This window comes from Dermacentor albipictus, chromosome 7 (genome assembly GCF_038994185.2).
Source record: "Dermacentor albipictus isolate Rhodes 1998 colony chromosome 7, USDA_Dalb.pri_finalv2, whole genome shotgun sequence".
Classification (NCBI taxonomy): Eukaryota; Metazoa; Arthropoda; class Arachnida; order Ixodida; family Ixodidae; genus Dermacentor; species Dermacentor albipictus.
The window spans coordinates 71,597,464-71,617,773 of record NC_091827.1 but is presented as its reverse complement, the minus strand read 5'-3'; the positions used below and the strand labels follow the sequence as shown (position 1 = coordinate 71,617,773).

General features: G+C 45.3%; 1 protein-coding gene across 1 annotated transcript in view; it reads right to left on the bottom strand.

Annotated features, from left to right (window-relative positions):
- Window positions 1-5,737: 5,737 nt before the first annotated feature.
- LOC135919711 (uncharacterized) overlaps window positions 5,738-20,310 on the bottom strand; it is a 58,987-nt gene continuing 44,414 nt past the window's right edge. The window contains exons 12-15 of the mRNA XM_070522386.1: window positions 18,163-18,274; window positions 13,986-14,156; window positions 9,368-9,484; window positions 5,738-6,219 (exon numbers count right to left, since the gene is read on the bottom strand). Coding sequence (XP_070378487.1) covers window positions 6,052-6,219; window positions 9,368-9,484; window positions 13,986-14,156; window positions 18,163-18,274 — 568 coding nt within the window. The 3' untranslated portion in view covers window positions 5,738-6,051. The remainder of the gene's footprint in view (window positions 6,220-9,367; window positions 9,485-13,985; window positions 14,157-18,162; window positions 18,275-20,310) is intronic.

Below are 20,310 nucleotides of genomic sequence, written 5' to 3'. Positions count from 1 at the left end.
AGAAAAACTTTTCAGACACGCAAGTGCGGACAGCTTGACATCACTCCTGCCAATTTCTGTCGGACAGTGTGCAGGATGTGAATTTGGAAGATGTGGCTCGAACATGGACTTTCAGGTTGAAAGAGCGTGAAAATAATTGTTTTTGTTCGTGCGAGATGTTTGACTACATTAAAAAACTCGGACTTTGTACGATGAAGTTAGTGTCTTTTGTTCATGCAGGAGGTTGTAAAAAGGATTGCACGTGGTGTTAGCCGTCGCGAACATGACAAACACGTCCCACCCCAGATAACCAACTAGCTCTAGATCGCAGTGCATCCTCTTACATGCACCAAGCGTCAGTAAGCAAAAGAGACTTGTGGATTTGGATAATTTTCTCGCATATATTTGCTTTCTCTACATCTGCAGGAAAAGATGTCGCGGTTTGTTCGAGATGTCGCGGCTTGTTCGCCTTGTATATTAATGTGTTTCGACAGCAGAACATTTTTTTTTCTTCTTTACACTGATATCCAAAGCCGCTGTCACGGCTCCTGCTGCCTCCAGTGCAGTGTTTCTTTCACATGTGACCATTTCTTTCCAAACAGTATCTCGATGAGATGAGTCTTGAATCTTCTATTCAGTGCATAGTTGACGCCTCTCTTGAGCAGAAATTTGACTGCTTCAGCTGTGACTATTGCGGTGAGAAGCGGGGATGTGTGATGTTTCCTTGGTGAAGCTTCCAACACCCTCGTCGACGGAATTATATTCGGCTTTCGTTGCGCAGCTGTAAAATTCATTTTGCAGCCGCAGTACTCGGCCGTCCTGCTGCTAGATACTACGCCAGATATCAGCAGGTTCTTTTTCTCACGCGGCAAGCTTATCGGTGTGATTCATACACCGCTTAAAAAAAGGCGCAATCTTCAAAAACCGTCCACGCACGCATCCGCCTCGCTGCGTCATTACACGGCAGAAGCCCCAGGCCCAGATGGGATAACAAACAAAATGCTGCGGAACCTAGACGATGAGTCGATCACAGCTATAACCAAATACATTCTACAGGTATGGGAGAAAGGCGAACTCCCGAAACAATGGAAAGAGGCTAGCATCATACTAATCCCCAAACCGGGCAAGCCCCCTAAGCTAGAGAATCTCAGGCCGATCCCCCTCACATCATGCGTAGGGAAATTAATGGAACATGTAATCCAGACAAGGTTAACCCGATTCATGGAGGGAAATGAACTATGGCCGAATGAGATGGTTGGATTCCGACCGGGCTTAAGTACCCAGGACGTGATGCTGCGGCTTCAGCACGACATCATAAACGCAAGATCGAGAGATATAAAGGCAATCCTAGCTCTAGACCTCAAGAAAGCCTTTGACAATGTCAAACACGAGGCAATCCTGACAGAAATGCAAGAATTAGGTGTAGGATGCAGAACCTACAACTATATAAAGAACTTCCTGACAAACAGGACGGCAAAGATTAGATACCAGGATTTGGAATCGGAAGAAATAGAACTGGGAAACAGAGGTACCCCGCAAGGATCTGAACTCTCCCCACTCCTCTTCAATCTGGCTATGAGGGGCCTCCCGGCTAAACTCAGGAAAATAGAACATTTTAACTTCAGCATGTACGCAGACAATATACATGTTTGGATAAACAAAGGTAACGACGCGGAAATAGAAAACAAACTGCAAACAGCCGCGGACACAGTAATCGAGTATACAGCAACTAGGGGACTTGCTTGCTCATCAGAAAAATCGGAACTCTTAATGTACAACCCCAAATCATTAAGGCTGAAAAGAGACAGCGATCTCAACATCATGGTTGGGGGCAAACCAGTACCCAAAGTGGATAAGATAAGAATATTAGGACTTTTCATCCAAAGCAATGGATACAACGACGAAACCATAAGGAAACTGGAAGGTTATGCAGCACAAGTCACCGGGATATTCAGAAGAATAGCTCTCAAGGGGAGAGGGCTAAGAGAAAGAAGCCTAGTTAAGCTAGTACAAGCGTACGTCATCAGCAGACTTAGCTACGCCATACCATACCTTAACATCCGGGCTTCAGAAAGAGACATATTAGACTCGATAATCAGAAGATGCTATAAACGAGCACTCGGACTACCCGTAAGCACCTCTACTGAGGCACTACTAACAATGGGAATTCACAATACTTGGCAAGAAACAGCCGAAGCAGTTAAAACCGCCCAACAGGAAAGACTCAGCCAAACATATACAGGCAGAGCTATCCTGAACATGGTGGGGCTGCAGACAGACGGAGACATGCAAAAGAAACGTGACATCCCAAGAGAAATCAGAGAACAGCTAAGGATACCCACTTCCCAAAAACATGCACCCCACCTTCAACAAAGAAAGGAGAGAAAAGAGAGCCGAAGCACTGGTCAGACGCTTCAGCGAAATAGATAGGGAGATAGTGGCGTACACGGATGCGGCCAGCGGCAAACTGGGTGCGGCAGTAGCCTCAGCGGTAGATGGCCAAGGCGAAGCAGTCTCAGCAGCAACAATACGCAGCCGCAATCCGGAAGCAGCGGAAAAAGTAGCAATCGCGCTTGCCTGTGTCGGGACCAAGGCGAGCTACATAATAAGCGACAGCAAAACAGCCATCCACAATTACGGAAAAGGCAGAATCGCACCAGAAGCGATACGAATACTAACAGGAAAAAAATTGGCAGAAAAATCAGCCTCGTATGGGCACTAGCTCACACGTTGGTCCCAGGCAACGAGGCGGCACACTTCCTAGCCCGAGATCTCTACTTCCGGGCAGGAACAGAGTCGCCCGCTTGCAAGGAACTAGACGAGAGACTATAGACCTACACAGAAATAATTGAAAACAATACGCTTCAGCGTAGAACTGTCCCCCCTCCGGACAGGGAGCTCGAAAATAGAGAGGCAAGAGCCTGGCACAGACTGCAAGCAGGAAACTACATAAATCCAGTATGGGCGTCACACGTACTGAAAGACGAAGATATAGACGATAAACGTAAGAGATGCGGGGAGAGGGGGACCCTCGACCATATAATCTAGCAATGCGTAGACTCCCCAGGTGTCAAGGAAGGAATAAATAGTAGAGAAGCCTGGGACACCCTACTGCAAAGCGCGGACCCCGCCATGCAGAGGAGAGCTATCCATCTGGCGGCAGAGGCCGCGAAGAGTCAACTCTTTGCCTGCATGTAGTCGCGGAGACCCCCACCCCTGTCCCTAGGTCTGCGCGCCAGGGGCAAGGAGTAGGGGGTCTCCTTGAGGGAGTGAGTGAGTGAATAAACTTTTATTTGGTCCAGCAAAGCGCGATAAAACACGCACCTGGCTAATCCCACGACGGGACTGACAGGTCTAGTCTGCCGGCCCGATCGCGGGCGCGCTGGACGGCCAGGATTTGATCCTCAAAGACGGGACTTCGCAGGAGGGCGTCCCACTCTTCCTTGGTGAACTTCGGGCCCAGCGACCCGCACTGCCAGAGCATATGAGGCAACGTAGCTACCTCACCACAGGCCACGCAAAAACAATTCGGATAAATCTCGGGATATATGCTATTAAGGGACGCCGGATTTGGGTACGAGTTCCTTTGCAGAAGTCTTAGCGTGACCGCCTGCGGCCTGCTTAACTTGGAGTGAGGCGGGGGGAATACCCTTCTCTCTGAGTAGAAGAATTTAGTGATTTCGTTATGTGTGAGAGGAGCGTCTCTGTGTCCGGGGAGAGAGCTGTGTCCGGTCGGTAAAGCCACGCGCAGCCTCGAGGGCAGACTCGTTGAGGTTCAGAGGAACCCTCTCAATCGCCCCGACGTGTGCAGGGAACCAAAGGATCGAGTGCATGGAGGTGTTGCCGTGTTTGGCGCCTTTCAGAATTTCAAATACCTGCCGGGCTACCCGGCCTTTCTGGAATGCCCTGATGGCGGCTTTCGAATCGCTATACACCCTGTCTCTCCGACCGTCTTGCATGGCGAGTGCAATGGCCACTTGCTCGGCCACGTCTGGTCTCCTTCTCTGATGGAAATAAAAGTTTTCGGAACGGAACGGAAGATGGGGACAGCAAGGACTAGGAGGGGGGGGGGGGGGGGGTTCACCTATAAATATACCTATGAGCAGGCATTGTGCGCTTGGTTTGGTTATTCTTCGTAGCTTGTTTAGCGCTCAGTTTTGTTTGCAACAATGAATGTAGCAATTTTGTTTTATTAGGCTGAACACAAATGCCACTAAGGAAATGCTGACCTACCAGCACCCAAACTCAACCATCAACCAACAGCGAGTGGTGCATTCGACCGCATGCCCAGTGGCTCACGTTGCTGGCTAGGTAGGGCGCGCTCAGGTTTTATATGTTGTTACTGTGTGACAGAGCCGAACGCTGCTTACCTTGCGTATTTGGACGGGAACCGGGTCAGTCGGCATGTTATGGTCGACGTTTTAGGCCGAGAGACGCACATATTTTTGCGACTTTCATGTTATGGTGCAACCATGGAGACAGTAATAAAGAAAATTAAACAAATACTGCCATGCGCTCAACAATTTGAGCATCGGGCTTCTGCGCAGGGGGCGACCGGGTTCGAAACCAAGTATCAAAAATGTAATTGCATACATAATATATATGTATATACTGTCTAAGATTACATATCTTGTCGCAGGATTTCTTCTAGTTGGGGGATCGCGGCGTTCTGGCTACATTGTGCGCCTGCGCAGTCCATAGCGGTTAGGAGCAAGACGCCGAAGTGCGCGGGAGTGCCACTACAAATATTTCGCTTTATATTCACTGCTTTATGTTTTGGTAGTCCGCCGTGATGCCCGCAACGCTCTCTCTTGAGGCACCACTATGTGTTCGTCGCAATTCAAAAAAACAGTACTGGGAGAACTACTCTTGTGAGAACAGCCTCGCAGTCGGGACCATTCCCGCTATGAAGACTGGACGAATGGGTCTGCCTTAATCGTATTGCTGGAACAGCAGTCTCAGCCTTACTGATGGTTCTACAGTGCGGCTTCGTGTGTCGCACAGCGGCAATTGCTTGCTTTTCACGTTAGCCGCCGGTGCACCTCACTGTATCGATTTCGTTGTTTCCTTTGCACAGGTCGCACAAACCCACCACAGGAGATCGCCAATAATTCGATGCATTTCGCAAAGTGCGTTCGAGAGCTTTAGCAAATAACAAAAACTGATCTGCTGGGGAAAGAAGATTTAATGAACATTCAGACGATAATCGAATACTTTAGAGGAGATATCCTACTGATTTCTTACATATCGGTGTACCATTCCCGCGTGGTCATCTAGCACGGCCGTAGCGTTAGCTCGCAAACGCGATTAAGTATTTGGTCACATGATCTACCAACGTAGTCGCAGCCACCACTGTCAGAGATTTCAAACTTGGCGCTAGAAAACATGACTGGTGTCGCCTACGTGGCTTTAGCACAGTGACACCGCTCATTGCGAACAGGCTGCGGCCAACGAGTGTAGAAAGCAATCTTGTGTGCGCTGTATACATTTCGTTACATGTATTGCCCGACAGGCGATTCAAAGCTAGCTGTAGCACGTAGGTGTTTAAAATTAGCGTGAAATATAAGCAAATGATGTGCCTGACCACGCAGCGGACGAATTCTGAGGGGAGATCGATGCGAAAACATCTTACGACTGCCCAGTCCCAGTCCCAGACCCAGTCGTAAGTACCTTACGACTGCGACTGTCCACTCACAGGGAATCCTTACCTAGCGGCAAGCAGCAGTAAATTCTTCATTTCAGAACGCATTTGACCATGTTTGTAGCTTGAACCATGCCGGTAACTGCTCTTTGTCAGTCTTTTAATCAATGAACAAAAATGTTTAGGGACAGGACCTACATGCACCAGATGACGGAGGACAACTGTGCGCAAAAAAACAACACCGCCATAATGCAACACCTGGTGTTCTTGGAAGAACACAAAACATTCACGCGATATTGCTAAATTCTGCTAGTAAATTACTGCCCAGAACCGGGCGCACCCCACAAAGCACACCGGGTGGAGCACACGAGCCCAAGAGCACACGGCGCTCTTGTGAGCGTTCGGAGGCCGACGATGGGGAGCGCTGCGTATCACACTGGGGGTCGCTTGCTGATAGTATCGTAAAACTTTCTGAATCCCTTGAGGCGCGTGAACGGTCCGTCGGTGTAGCACTTCTTCGAGATGTCCGTCAGGTGCACGTTGAACAGGAACCACGTGAAATTGGCCCGCCTGTTCTTCGCCGTCATGACGTACTCGGCCTTGTCAAGGGTGGAGGGAGAAAAAAAGAGGTCCCGCAAAGTTACGATAATCAGCACGAGAACGGCCGCTCCGGCATTCGTGATTTAAGCTGCACATTGGTATTGGAAGCGCCAAGACACATTTTCGCAACACCGCTTATTGGACACATCACCGGCATACTTCATAATAACCATGACCTGTAAGTGCATTTGCAATGGCGTTGTTTTACCTACAGAGAAACTGAAGTGAAGAATTTCACCAGTGCACTCACATCACTGTTCAAAAAAGTTTAAGCATCCCTGATTCAGCTACAGTAAACTACGTGTTTTCGACCCGCTGAGGTAGTCGATTCGCCACGGCGTTGCGTTAGTGAACCGATAGAAGCATAGAGAAGCGAACAGAATTGAATTGTCGGACGTCCATCAATAAATATGCGAGTGTTGAAATAAAAGTTTTTAATTTCAACTAAGCCACAGCTGGTGCAGCGATTAAGTGTGACTTCGTCTACAGCTGCAAGGATTTGCTGAAAACAATATTACAAAGCACAACCAATAGAAGCATAGAGAAGCGAACAGAACTGCATTGTCGGACGTCCAACAATAAGAATACAAGTGTTGAAATAAACGTGTTTAATTTTAACTAATGCACAGCCAGTGCAGCGACTAAGTGTGACTTTGTCTGTAGCTGCAATTATTTGCCGAATACAATATTACAAAGCACAACCAATAGAAGCATAGAGAAGCGAACAGATTTCCATTGTCGGACGTCCATCAATAAATATACAAGTGTTGAAATTAAAGCGTTTAATTTCAACTAAGCCACAGCCAGTCCCAGTAAAGCAAATTATATGGCAAATGCAGATCAGTATATTTGCGTAGATAAATTGATCTATGATACAAACATATACAAAGAACGATATGAACAAAAATAAAAAATTGTAAATGTTACGCGAAACGAGGTATATGAAAAGCGGTCTATGTCGCGTTCGGCTGCTCTGTCCTGTGCCAAAAATTTCAAAGAGCAGTCATGACTGGACATGATCAACTGGGTTCCTGAAATATTAGCATTGCGTGCGCATGAAAAAATTGCTAATGAACGCTACCAAGTGTCATGGGTTGGAAATTCTTCGAAGTGCGCGAGGTTGAAATTAAATTTGCTGCGGAAAATGGCATAGCCATACAGCAAGAAAAATACATGTCCAGATAGGAGCATTCATATTCCTATATATGAAACGAAAACGGGCTGCTCAGTGGTGCAAAAAATTTTGCAAGCTATTAACCTGTACGTATGAACGGTGATAAAAAAGCATTCAGCGTATGTTTAGAGATTGAGGAGCGCTATACTGGATATCAACGATTTAAAAGAAGGCGCCAGGTAGTAGGATAGTAGTACGAACACACATATCACTTTAGAACTTCATCGGTGCCAAACAACCTGGGCATCTGGCTTCATATTTCTATTCGACAATAACAATGTGTTGAATAGCTGCTCAAGAAAAAGATTATGAGCAAAGTTATCTTTCTGACAGAATATCTCGATTTGCAGTTTGCAAAATTGATGCCACCAGGGCTCAGTGGTTGTAAAATTGAGATTGGGAGTAGCTCATTCGTTTTCTCTCATATGTTTCCCGACAAGTTTTCTATTATAAAAAGCCAATGAACACTAACACCAAGGACAACGTAAGGGAAATTATTTCTGCTTAATAAATGAAATGAAGAAACGATAAACGTTTTCTCATCTATTAAGCACAAGTAATTTCTCCTATTTTGTCCTTGGTGTCAGTGTTCGTCGGCTGCTTATAATATGACCAATAAAAATCGGGCCCCTCGGTCAGCCCTCTTTCTTCTCGTTTCCGAAGCGTTTTCTAGAAGCATAGCGGACATTTTTGTCGTTCTTACGGTGTGTTTACTTCTTCCGGACTGTTATGTAGCAAACAATGTGATTAAACTCCATAGTAAATTCTGGTGCATGTAGATTACTCACCAATAAGAACAAAGAAGACTGATTGAACTCGCACGCCCAACCTGTTCACTAGGTGAAAATAGAAACTGGAAATCGCTCACAGAGGTTTCATCTGCGAATATCTAGAACTGAGCGCCTACTACGATTTCGAACAGTATGTGGCAGCAGCTGCAATAAGTTTCTTTTTATTTAGTACCGTTAAGTGTCGCTTTGTTTGAACATTAAAAGAAGCAACGTAATATTTGATGGAAATAAAATCCATCCTTTCCAGCCACTTCAATATAAAGTCTAAGGAAGCTGTGCGTTCTTATGCAGGTTCCATCATAGCAATCGCTACGATTGGCCGGATGACCTATTTTTCCCTTTATTAGTTCTTCAAAAGTGCATCACGAGTTTATTCACAACATCTGAGGTTCGGTGGCGTCATTTGAAACCCATATCCGTAATCTTGATAATAGTTCTCAAATTATTATTTTTTTTATCATGCTTCTCACAGTTTTTTCAGAAATAAAGATACGTCAAGCAAAATAGTCTCCTCCTGAAGCAAAAAACTTCAGAGCCGAAAAGGTTAGGTTTCCGGTTCTGAGCCGCCCCTCCCACCGGCAACCGGATAGCGTGTGTGACGTAGAGAAGTGCGGGGCCAATGCTGTGTCACTTGCTGTGTCACTTGTTTCTATCGATATCGTTACCTGTCGGTCTTTACAGACTCCTGTATGGCTCAACTGCGATACTAAATAAAAAAAATTACCCATGAATTTTCTACCCTCCAGGATACACTCAAAGCTTTTGGTGTCATGGCCCCTGTGATGAAGATCCGTGCAGCTTCGTGGAGCTTTTTACAGTTTCAGCAAGGAAAGCGTCTACTTCGGGGGGTACATTCTAACACAACCTCGAGCACTTGCTCGTAAAATTTGACGCTGAGCCTTCCGTTGTGACTGCAGCATAACAGTCCAAGTTTTCCGTACACGTTGCGAAATTTCCCCGCGGTTGGCCTTTAACCGACTGAGACCTACGCTGGGAGCGATCTTGCCGAAGCCATAGACCACGTGTCCGTCAGCGAGCATTTTGTCTGCTTGAGGTTTTGTATTTACCTTCAAGATGAATAAATAAATGCGCAAATACACAAATAAATAAATCAGGCAGAAACGTTTGTGCACACCTGCTGTGTAATATCAGCACTGCAAAAAATGAAGAAGCGCATGTTACCTTCCTCTTCATCGTCTGCTCAGTGTCGTATGAGTAAAACAGCATTCTTTTTTGAGCACTGTTGATTCCGATCGATGCGAGTTCATTGGCCGGCGTGGTTTCGGGACTTTCACACGTCTAGGAAGAAAAGAGAAAGCGATTGCGAGAATTGGTCCACCTGAATAATTGCAACCAGGCGGTTTTTTTTTTTTCAATGCGAAGCCTTTAGATGCTTCACTAAATACGTTCCTACTTCCCTTGAATAGAGTTCAGTTGGCGGCAAGTGGTGTTCTTGCTCCCTTCTTTTCTGTAGCCCTCGTGTAAACGTTATGCTGGCCGTACCTGTCAATCCGCCTTGCCCTAATGTCGCATTGAGTTCTTTCAACGAGCCCTTCAATGTCCGACGTGCGTCTGATTGCGTTCTCTTCCTTTATTTCATTCCTGTCATAGCGCAGTGCACCAGACACCATCACCTTCCTTTGTTTCTAATTTAGAAGCTCCTAAGCCGACCGTGCATTCAGTTGTTAACAGGTTTAGATGTGTCACATAACGCAATCAAGATTTTTGTTTAGACAGACTTTATGTTTGATTTTCGTTCAGAATTACAAATATTCGATATTCGATTCGATAAGCGAAGGTTGCCTTTGACGATTATTCATATTAGATTCGATTCGAAAATTTCGCTATTCTAACACGCCTTTTAAGTGTTCTAGATCGAGCCCATTCATTCTTATCCATCGGAACTCACAGTCATATATAGCGGCGGATATCAGGCATCCTTTGAACCGCCGGTGTGAGACAATGCTTAAAGCAAGTAAATGGCGAGTTATATGATGTAACTTAATTACGTAAAGTAAGTAACTGGCCGATAAGCCCTCTCAGCTGGCTAACACTCACAGGATTTACAAGAGTAGCTGCTATGGTATGCCTTAATTCTTAGTCGATTTCATAACCTCCAGGGTCAGCACAAAAGTGCCTTGGGAGAAGTTTACCAAAAAATATATCAATAGATCCGCTGTAACCCGCAATATTTTTAAGTCCGCGCTCGCAGACGACTAAGTGAAGCATTTCTTATTTCACTCAATGTGCCGGTGCTGCACCTGATCGGGATGCAGCAGCTGGGACACGTGGTGGTACCGCCAGCTGCTCCGATTGGCTAAACTGCTATGATTTACGCAAGCCATGTTCTTCACATTAACTATAAACCAGCACCGAGGTAAAGAAGTTTAGCGAGGGTATGGGTAACAACGAAAAGGCTGGGTACCAAGGAATAGTATACGAACCAGAAGTACTGAAAATCTACCTCTCTCCACTTCACCACTAGGTTAGTTCGCCGCGACATGAAAAGATAATACCACTTGAACCAGAGTCGTCAATGAAAAATATGTTTTTCTTCTCGAAAGAAAAATGCTAGCGCCATATCTGCACATTTTCTCCACATAGCACCACACGAAACAGTGCACGGCTTACTGTGTATAAGATTACGCATGTTATCGCTTCCCTGCTTGATATTATTCGAAGGGGTGCTGACAAGTATTCAACCTTACCTAGTAAAAAATTAAGCTAAGTAGCGGTAAAGGGTCAGGCATATTAGCCAATTTTAATATACACCATAGTAAAAAAATAAGGTATTTAAGTTTAATTTTTCTGTTTTGCATGTCCAAAGCGAACATGTCAGCATCTCCAAAAAATGCAGTGGGGGAGAGTACTATAGTAAAGTGTTGTTTCTCCGAAGTAAAGGTGCGCAAGAGATTTACGATGAAATGTTGCTCTTTGACGGGCGAACGGCCCATCATTCTCTATCGTACCACCATAAACGTTCTATTGTCTCAATTAAATACTGTCATTCTGGTGATGAAAGTGGGAAACTCAATGAAAGGCCTGTTTCCGTCTTTTTGCCTACAAATGTGAAACCCATCCGTGACATGAGCATGGACGAGCACCCAATATCTACTAACAAAAACGGAAATGTGCACAGATATCGTTGGCTGTTTTGAACATTTTGCAAAACAAGACAATGGATATCCTGAATGAAAATGTAACTGGTGACGAGACATGAATATACTGTTGTGATCCCGAGACAAAGGAACCGTCTCAGGAATTAGGGCACAGGTATTCGCCCTAGTCAAAGAAGTCTCGTGGGGGAACGTTGGTGCAGAAGCAAAAAGCAACAGATTTTGATGCTTTAGCATTCATATTACACTTCAAGCACTTTCTGGGGGCTGATCTTCTATATACGTTTCTATATTTTTATCGATGTATGTATGCTTGCATCTTTGTATCTAACCATTTTGCCGCCTACCTGTGTCACTACGTAGTCAGCGGTCGAATGGATAACGCATCGAGCGGCTGTGCTGCGGTAGCAGGGTTCGAAGCCTACCATCGGACCAACTTGAATCACTGATCACGTATCAATGTGCACATTCAGGCCGCTCTTCAAGGAACATCTGTCACGCCGACATTGGTGACTCTAAAAGCGAGACTCGGTAGATACACCGCTATTTGAAAGAACTCTTTTACGTCGACTTTCAGTACAGCGCATGCGCCCCTCGGCCTGTCCTGTTCTAAATGAACCTCTTTCATCCCAACTTGGATCCCTGGGTATGTAAGAAACGGGCAATCGCTGGTCACAGCTTTATGTGCACACTTTCTTTAGGTGATGCTTGATGCTCATCATCACCCCTTCATAGATGAAACTGCAACTTTATTTAACATTGAGCGTTCTTTATTCGCCGTGATCGCCTGATGCTCGAGGTAATTTTTTAACATTGACGTAGCTTTGGCTTGGGGTACCCAATTAAAAGCTGCTATATTTCACCAACCACTCTGGCTGGGCTTCCATTGTACCTCGTTTTCCAGCTATCCGTCTGGGCTTCCGCCCACGCGGTCATATGAACGGTTATAACACCCTCCAGCAGGGACAGTTTTCTCGCACCAACTGAAAACCACGTCATCAAGTCCGCATAATTGAACACCGAACCCACTGCGATGGCCTCGTGCATCTCGCTTGCTCTCTCATAATCGTAAAACACCCTTCTTCTTTTTCTTGCCTTTTCTTGATGCCTTGTGTATACTCGCTCGGCTTTAACAAGTGGTTACGTTTCCACTTTTCCATGATCTCGCTAATCAACAACGTTTAAAGCAGAGTAGAATGGGCCTGCTCAATGCTAACCGCTGAAACATTTCGACCGATTTGCAAGTGATTTGGACGAGTCCTCCTTATATTCATCATCATTCATTCATCATCATCAGCCTGGTTACGCCCACTGCAGGGCAAAGGCCTCTCCCATATTTCTCCAACAACCGCGGTCATGTACTAATTGTGGCCATGCCGTCCCTGCGAACTTCTTAATCTCATCCGCCCACCTAACTTTCGGCCGTCCCCTGCTACGCTTCCCTTCCCTTGGAATCCAGTCCGTAACCCTTAATGACCAGCGGTTATCTTCCCTCCTCATTACATGTCCTGCCCATGCCCATTTCTTTTTCTTGATTTCAACTAAGATGTCATTAACTCGCGTTTGTTCCCTCACCCAATCTGCTCTTTTCTTATCCCTTAACGTTACACCTATCATTCTTCTTTCCATAGCTCGTTGCGTCGTCCTTAATTAAAGTAGAACCCTTTTTCTAAGCCTCCAGGTTTCTGCCCCATACGTGAGTACTGCTAAGACACAGCTGTTCTAAACCTTCCTCTTGAGGGATAATGGCAGTCTGCTGTTCATGATCTGAGAATGCCTGCCAAACGCACCCCAGCCCATTTTTATTCTTCTGATTATTTCAGTCTCATGATCCGGATCCGCAGTCACTACCTGCCCTAAGTAGATGTATTCCCTTACCACTTCCAGTGCCTCACTACCTATTGTAAACTGCTGTTCTCTTCCGAGACTGTTAAACATTACTTTAATTTTCTGCAGATTAATTTTTAGACCCACTCTTCTGCTTTGCCTCTCCAGGTCAGTGAGCATGCATTGCAATTGGTCCCCTGAGTTACTAAGCAAGGCAATATCATCAGCGAGTCGCAAGTTACTAAGGTATTCTCCATTAACTCTTATCCCCATTTCTTCCCAATCCAGGTCTCTGAATACTTCCTGTAAACACGCTGTGAATAGCATTGGAGAGATCGTATCTCCCTCCCTGACCCCTTATATGCACCAACTTTATCGGCAAAGTCGTAGCAGTTTTCGATGCGGAGGGCCCCGTTTTACGATAAGTTCGAAAAGACAATTAGTGGTGACTGCAACTTGCACACATGGAGTAGGGGCGAATGCCTTCGCATTTCTTTTCCGAAATGCGCTGGCTTAGTTTGAGGAAACGGGAGGGCGGGTTCTTCAGGCATGCTTACAGCGCGTTTCCGTAAAAAGTGCGTCTGGCACGTTATTTATCTAAAGATAGGACACACTCGCTAATAACGCCCCCACCTCTTCATTCTATGTGAGACCTAAGTCATTAGAGCCACTTCCTTACTTTATGGAACCATGAACATTCGGCCGAAGGGCGTGATCGAGACAAGGCAAGTTCAATGTAACTCAATTTGCTCACCGCCCTACTTAATTTATTTTGGAGAAAGCAGCATTGTTTCTTCTTAATGCGGAAATCTCCGTTGCTTTAAAGTGGGATGTAGTATTTCTTATACGAGGCTCACTTGCGATTGGTCCCCGAGGATAAAGCTGTTGCACTTCTTGTAGAGGGCATCGGTCGCTTTCGTGTATTTTTCCGTCATGTTGTAGATGACGGTGGCCATTTGGAACGAGAACGCCACAAGAACCTTGCTCGAAACCTGGAATTTGTTGGTGGCCAGCGGCAAAGCTTTTTCCTGCATAGGGTGCAGATGAAGAAGTGAAAGGAGGAAAGCGAAAGGACGAAAGAGAAAGGGCAACACTCTTACTAAGGCGAATGCCCTAGGCGTCTATGTTGGCGGTGCCCTTCTCCGCGGAACTGTGCCATGACGAAAAATGGCTGACGCCGCAAAGAGTAAAAGCACGTCCAAAAAAAATTGCTCGGATGGACGTCACATTCCTCAGGGAGGTTCCTGTAAACAAAGTAAATAAGTGGCTTTCAAAAGAAAAAAATCGTGCATTATGAGCTGCGTGGGAATCGAACCCGGGCCTCCAAGTTTGTGTGCTTTCTGACGCACTTCAGCGACATTGCGCCGCCAGAAAGACTCGCTATATTTATAATTTTCCATCGGCACTCCCAAATATGTTGGAGCAGTCGTATCCAACCTTATATTGCAGAAAATGCTTGGCGACGCTGGCCAGTATCCGCGCCGAAATTCCAAACACTTTCCCCAGTTGATTTCACTGCCACTAACCTCACAAAAATCTTTGACAACTTTTACAGCGATGAGGATGCTTTCATGATAAGCACAAATAAAGTGCTATGTCGTCTGCATATGCAAGCAGACGTACTTCCGCTGCTTGGAGACGACGTCCTCGTATGCTGGTGCTGTTGAAAATGCTCAAACAAAAAGATTCATTGTACACGGAAAAAAAGCAATGGCGACAGAGAGCAACCCTAACGCACCGATCATTCCACTTTGATGCGCGTGACCTTCTATACTATCAAGCGTGTCCTGCAGCATCTGCATGCCATGGCTACACCCTCTCCTTCAACGCATCCTACGTTCACGTGTTCTAGCATAGCCAACAATATGTCGTGAGGTACTCTATCAAACGCCTTTTCGAAATCTATCTGTAGCGTTGCCATGCTGTCAGAATTAGCATCACAACGATCCAGAACAGATAGAGTTTTATGTATATATGTAACTATCTTATCTTAGTATATTCTTATCTTGAGCCTTAGGTATAAGAACAGTGTGTGACGTGAGCAATGATGGTGGGAGGACAAACATATCAAAAGCCTCATTAAAGAGCGAAGCTAAGACTATAGCTACCTTATCCTTTAGAACCTTAGAGATTGATGTTTATACAACGAATCAGGGCCCAGTGGGCTCATCGCATACTCGTGGCATGACAAAGATAAAATGATTGTTTTAAGGCGTCTACTTTGACTTCAGTACACGAATATAAGGAACTGTGGTATTCATGAAACACTCTTTGGATGCATTCTTTTTCTGTGGGCGCAGCATTTTTCCCTTCTACTTCTGCTGTTTCCTTCACGTTCGCGCGACTTTTTTCCAGCGCTTGCTATGAAACTCTCCGCCCATCAAGCGATCGCACCGAGATCTGATTACTGCGCCTTCGTATTTCTCCTTATTTATAATTTCTAATTTCTGCTTTGTGGAACGTATGTCTTCTTCAAAAGTTCGAGGCTGACTAGACTCTTCTGAAACGAATGCGCTTACGTTAGCGCTGAGAACATTTTCTACAATTTCTTTTGCGTTAGGGCGCCTGACCTTTCGGAGGCCTTGAATTTCACTTGCTTAAACACCTCCCAATGTTCCCCTACCACTTTATGTCAAATTTTACAATTGCGTCCATGACATGACTTGTAAAAACATCGTCCTTTGAAAGATTATCATTAAGTTTCAAGTTTTTCCCAAACAAATCTACACTTTATCTTTTCTTTTCCCGACACGAAATGTTACGAGAAAGTGATCGCTAAATGACACTGGTTGAAGCTGATACACTCCGATCAACTGTACTAAATCTGCAGATAAATAGGCGTGATCCAACCGCGCGTGACTATGACCTCGAAAATGGGTAAAGCGAATATCAGTCCCAAACCCTCGACATTCCCCGACGTCTGCCAAACATTGCTGACTGATGAGATTATTTAAGGAAAGAACACTGACATCCCTATAAGGAGTCGAGCCGGTTTAGTCGTTTGCCATGCATACGCAGTTGAAGACACCAATCAGAATTACGAATATACCGTTAACACAGTAGTTACTGACAGTTTCAAACATATGTTTCCTCTGTTCTGCATTTGAATATGCATAAACACATATTATGCGCAAAATAGCATTTAAATATTATAACTTCACAAGCTATGAAATGGGCGGAATTGCATGTCACTTTTTCTAGAACTGCACCCAATGTCCTACGTATCATCAACGCACACCCTGCCGACCTGCCCACTGCATGACCGACACATACATCGTACACCTATTCGTAAAGAGTCGCACCATACCTTCCCTCTGTTCTTGACCTTCTATATTAATTTCTTGAATTGCTACAACGTCCGAGTCTTTTTTAGGTAATTAACCTATAACGCTGATTTTGCCTCCTCCTTGAGGCCAGCCCTCTGATGTTTAATGTCACCACTAACATGTGCTTTTCAAAGGTAGCCATCTTTAGTTGTGTTTTTGTTACGAGAAAAACCGTACGGTGCCCATCTTAACATGCATGCTGACATCCCGACTGGTCCTGATGAAACCGTCTCAACAACTTCTAAGTGTCGTAGCCGGGAAGGGACGACGAGTGTTCCGTTCTGTAGACACGGTGTTCTTTCCCATGGACGCGCCATGAACTCCGGCTGGCTAGTGCTTGCGTCATTGGGCGGTGGGCGTGGCGGTGCGGAGGGGGTGGAACCGCGTCACGAGTGTAGAAAATGAGTGCGTTGATGACATCATGAGGTCTACAAACGGTGCGATGCTTTCGCACTCCCTCCACGTAAGAAGTCGTAAGGGTCTGCCATTCTTTTTTCGCTTCGCAGAATACAGTTAGTTTATAAATCCCGGAAAAAAAAGAAAGCCTGATGTCAAACTTCCCTTTTTATTATTTCGTGCCATAGAATGGGTGCTGACACGTCAGGATGAGGCGCAGGTTTCAGTGTATCTTCTCGCATCTCGGTCGTTTGTGGTAGGTAATGTTTTGGTAACTTGACATGACCAGTGTCTTTTTTCCGTAGAGCGGCGTAATGCTCTTTTTTTGTTTTTACAGATGAATGATTACCTATGTAAACCCTAGTAGACTATGCCAAATATCATGAAGTGACATCTTAGTGACACGGGAATGTTCAGGGAGGCTTCTCTCTGTACCCGTCTTTGGCCAATGTGTTTTGCACGAGAACGGAGACTCGTCTTACGGCCAGTGTGGCCGATCTGGCGCTGCAGAGGTGTACTCTTCCATTACAGCTTAACCTAAAAGAATTCCTCCATTTGTTCTATGTGCTGGAGCGTTGATCAACACCACCTGTCACTGGTTTGATTCCCCCAGCCAGTGACAAACTTCCTAACGTGGGTATACAGCGGCAGGCGGTGAGGGGCTGGCTCACCATGTACATGACCCCAGCCCCCCCCCCCCCCCACACTAACCAACACCATCTGTGTACCAGAAATACTTCACATAAAAAGACGTATGCCAACATCCGCCTGCCCTGACCCCCTCCCCTGATTGAGTACGTCTTTCCAATTGCAACTTCCTAATCACATTGTGTACGTTGGCATTTAATCTAGAGTATTAGCGTATGTATCCCCCCCTCCATCCCTTCTGTAGGTATTCTTTCCCAATAACGACATCGCATGACTCTCACCGCGTCATCAACTGAAACAAACCGGCCGCATAGCACCTTCCTGAAACACGGTGCATTACTCTCATTACAAGGTGTTATAAATGTTACATATACAAAGACATGGCACCTCAAAAAGGTTGGCCTAAATTTCGATAGGTGGATCGCTGTAAAATTAAAACGCGTAGTGTAATATTGGTGCTCCAATAATTATTGCAAGTACCTGCATTTGGCCATGTTCACCGCTAAGCGACGTGATCCTAATCTCACGCATCTTGATACCTTCTAATGAACTGGACGGGTTAACATTCTGGTTAACACCACAATATAACTACGACCTGTAACGTTCCATGGCGTATTGGGACAATGTTTACGGTTAGTGCGAAATCGCTTAACCATGCACTCACGAATGTGGGCGGATATTTGCTGGTGCTCTTCAAGGCCGTAGGTGGCATGGCGATGCAGTCCTTCGAGCTGGGCACGGTCAAGACACAGGTGATGACGACCAAGATGTCGCTCCTGAATGCAGAGCGGAGTTGCGAAAAGGCCACAAGGCCAATTGAAACATCCGCAAACAATACAATAAAAAAATCGCAGCATCGCACTACGCATGCAACAGTGGAAGGGAGGCTTCTGCGTTAGAGATATGAATTTCAAACGGCTTCAGGAATCATTAAAGACAACCAGGAAGAAGATGTGATGCTCACGAAGAACTATTAACAACTGAAAGCCCACTTATCGAGCAGGGAGGATAAATGCGGGCTCACAAGAAATAAATTGAAGGCAATCGCCATCACGAAATCCCAAAGAAAGGAAAAAGTCACAACTAAACTATGTTCAGGTGAGGCAATGATATATGGAAGATATCGGGCTCACAAGAAATAAATTGATGGCAATCGCCATCACGAAATCCCAAAGAAAGGAAAAAGTCACAACTAAATTATGTTCAGGTGAGGCAATGATACACGGAAGATATCCGTCGCTGTTACCATAATCGAACACACGCTGCACCAAGAATCCCTCAACGCTTCATTCTATACTGTTTCCATACTTTAGCTTTTCATCCAATGACCGTATTTGCACAGAACCCTAGTGTTCTTTTTTTATCGACACAGATGCTCAACCAAAGTTTCTGTTATGTGCCTAGATGTGGAGACATTTTGTTGCTGTATTGTGAGCGTGTTCGCATAATCAGTCGTTGCAGCACTGCCTGAACACATGCCACGAAGCAGAGGAGGAAATAGCGGAGCTTGAACATCAGAAGCGATAACGAACGCGCACGCAAGGAAAACACATGTAGACTGGACGGACGCTAAACACGAACTGAAGGTTTAATGACGAAAAAAAAAAGAGCAACCTACATACTTGCTCAGGAAGCTTCAAAAAGAAACAGAAGGCAAAGTTGTCACTCCGCGAAATTCCAGAGCCGCTTGAGATACTCCCTTTTATTCAGCATGCAAGACCCGCGAAGGTGCGCTCACACGTTGGTCAGTTTCGTTGCTAACGCACAATGCCCCCAATATTTCTCTATCTTGCCGCGTCGCAAAGCTACACAACACACGAGTTCCCTGAAAGCTAGAGAAATATTGGAGGCCTAGTGCGAAGCTGATATATGCGTGAGTAAACCTTTGCTGGCCTTGTATGCAAATAAAATGGCGTACCTAAAGCAGCTCTGGAATTTTTCAGAATGAGAACTGTGCCTTCTGCTTCTTTTTGTAGGTTTCTGCTTAAGTATGTATGTTTCTGTTGTTTTGTTTTCTTTTCTTTTTTGTCATTAAACATTCATTTGACGTCAAGCGCCCGTCCAGTATATACGTATGTCTCATCTCCTTCGCGTTCCTTAGCGTTTCTTATGGCGTACTATTCGCGCTATAACCAACTAACCAAAACTTCTGCGATGAAATAGAGCACCGCGTTTTCTTTACGTCCAACAAAGCTGTCGAAGTGCTGCATCGCGGACTAAGGATTAGCCCCTTGCCCGTATTTGTTATCCTCTAGAGATTCGCAACTATTTACACGTCGGAAAAACCACCTTGACGCCGCCACTTCTACTCACGGTATTCTTAATGAACTACGTAGATTTAAGGAATAACACACGGATCTCGTTTTTTTTACCGTTATACTCGGCAGAACAGTCAAACATTACAAATTTCCTGAGTTTCCTGAGAATTCTTGCAAGAGCAGCTAAAATGATCCGTGGGTACTCAGCCTCCGCAAGGTGACTGGATTGCTCGTCAGAACAGCCTTGCAGTTAGTGAGCACTGGAGTTCAGATCCTCGAAACTCAACTCGTGTCAACTCCTGAAAATGCTGAGAATAGAACCATTCCGACTTCAGAGTGGCTGAATCAAACAATTCCGTCTCTCTAGTTTCACTGAATGATATCTTTCTTGATATTTATCTACTATGTACGGTTTTGTGTCTGTTAACGCAAGACGTATTTTTGAAGACCTAATTGTGCACTAGTAATGTTACCTACCATTTCCCACCTAACAACATACATGACCGGTTATCTTTACACTACGCTGTGTCCTGTTCTCCTTCTAATATTAATGT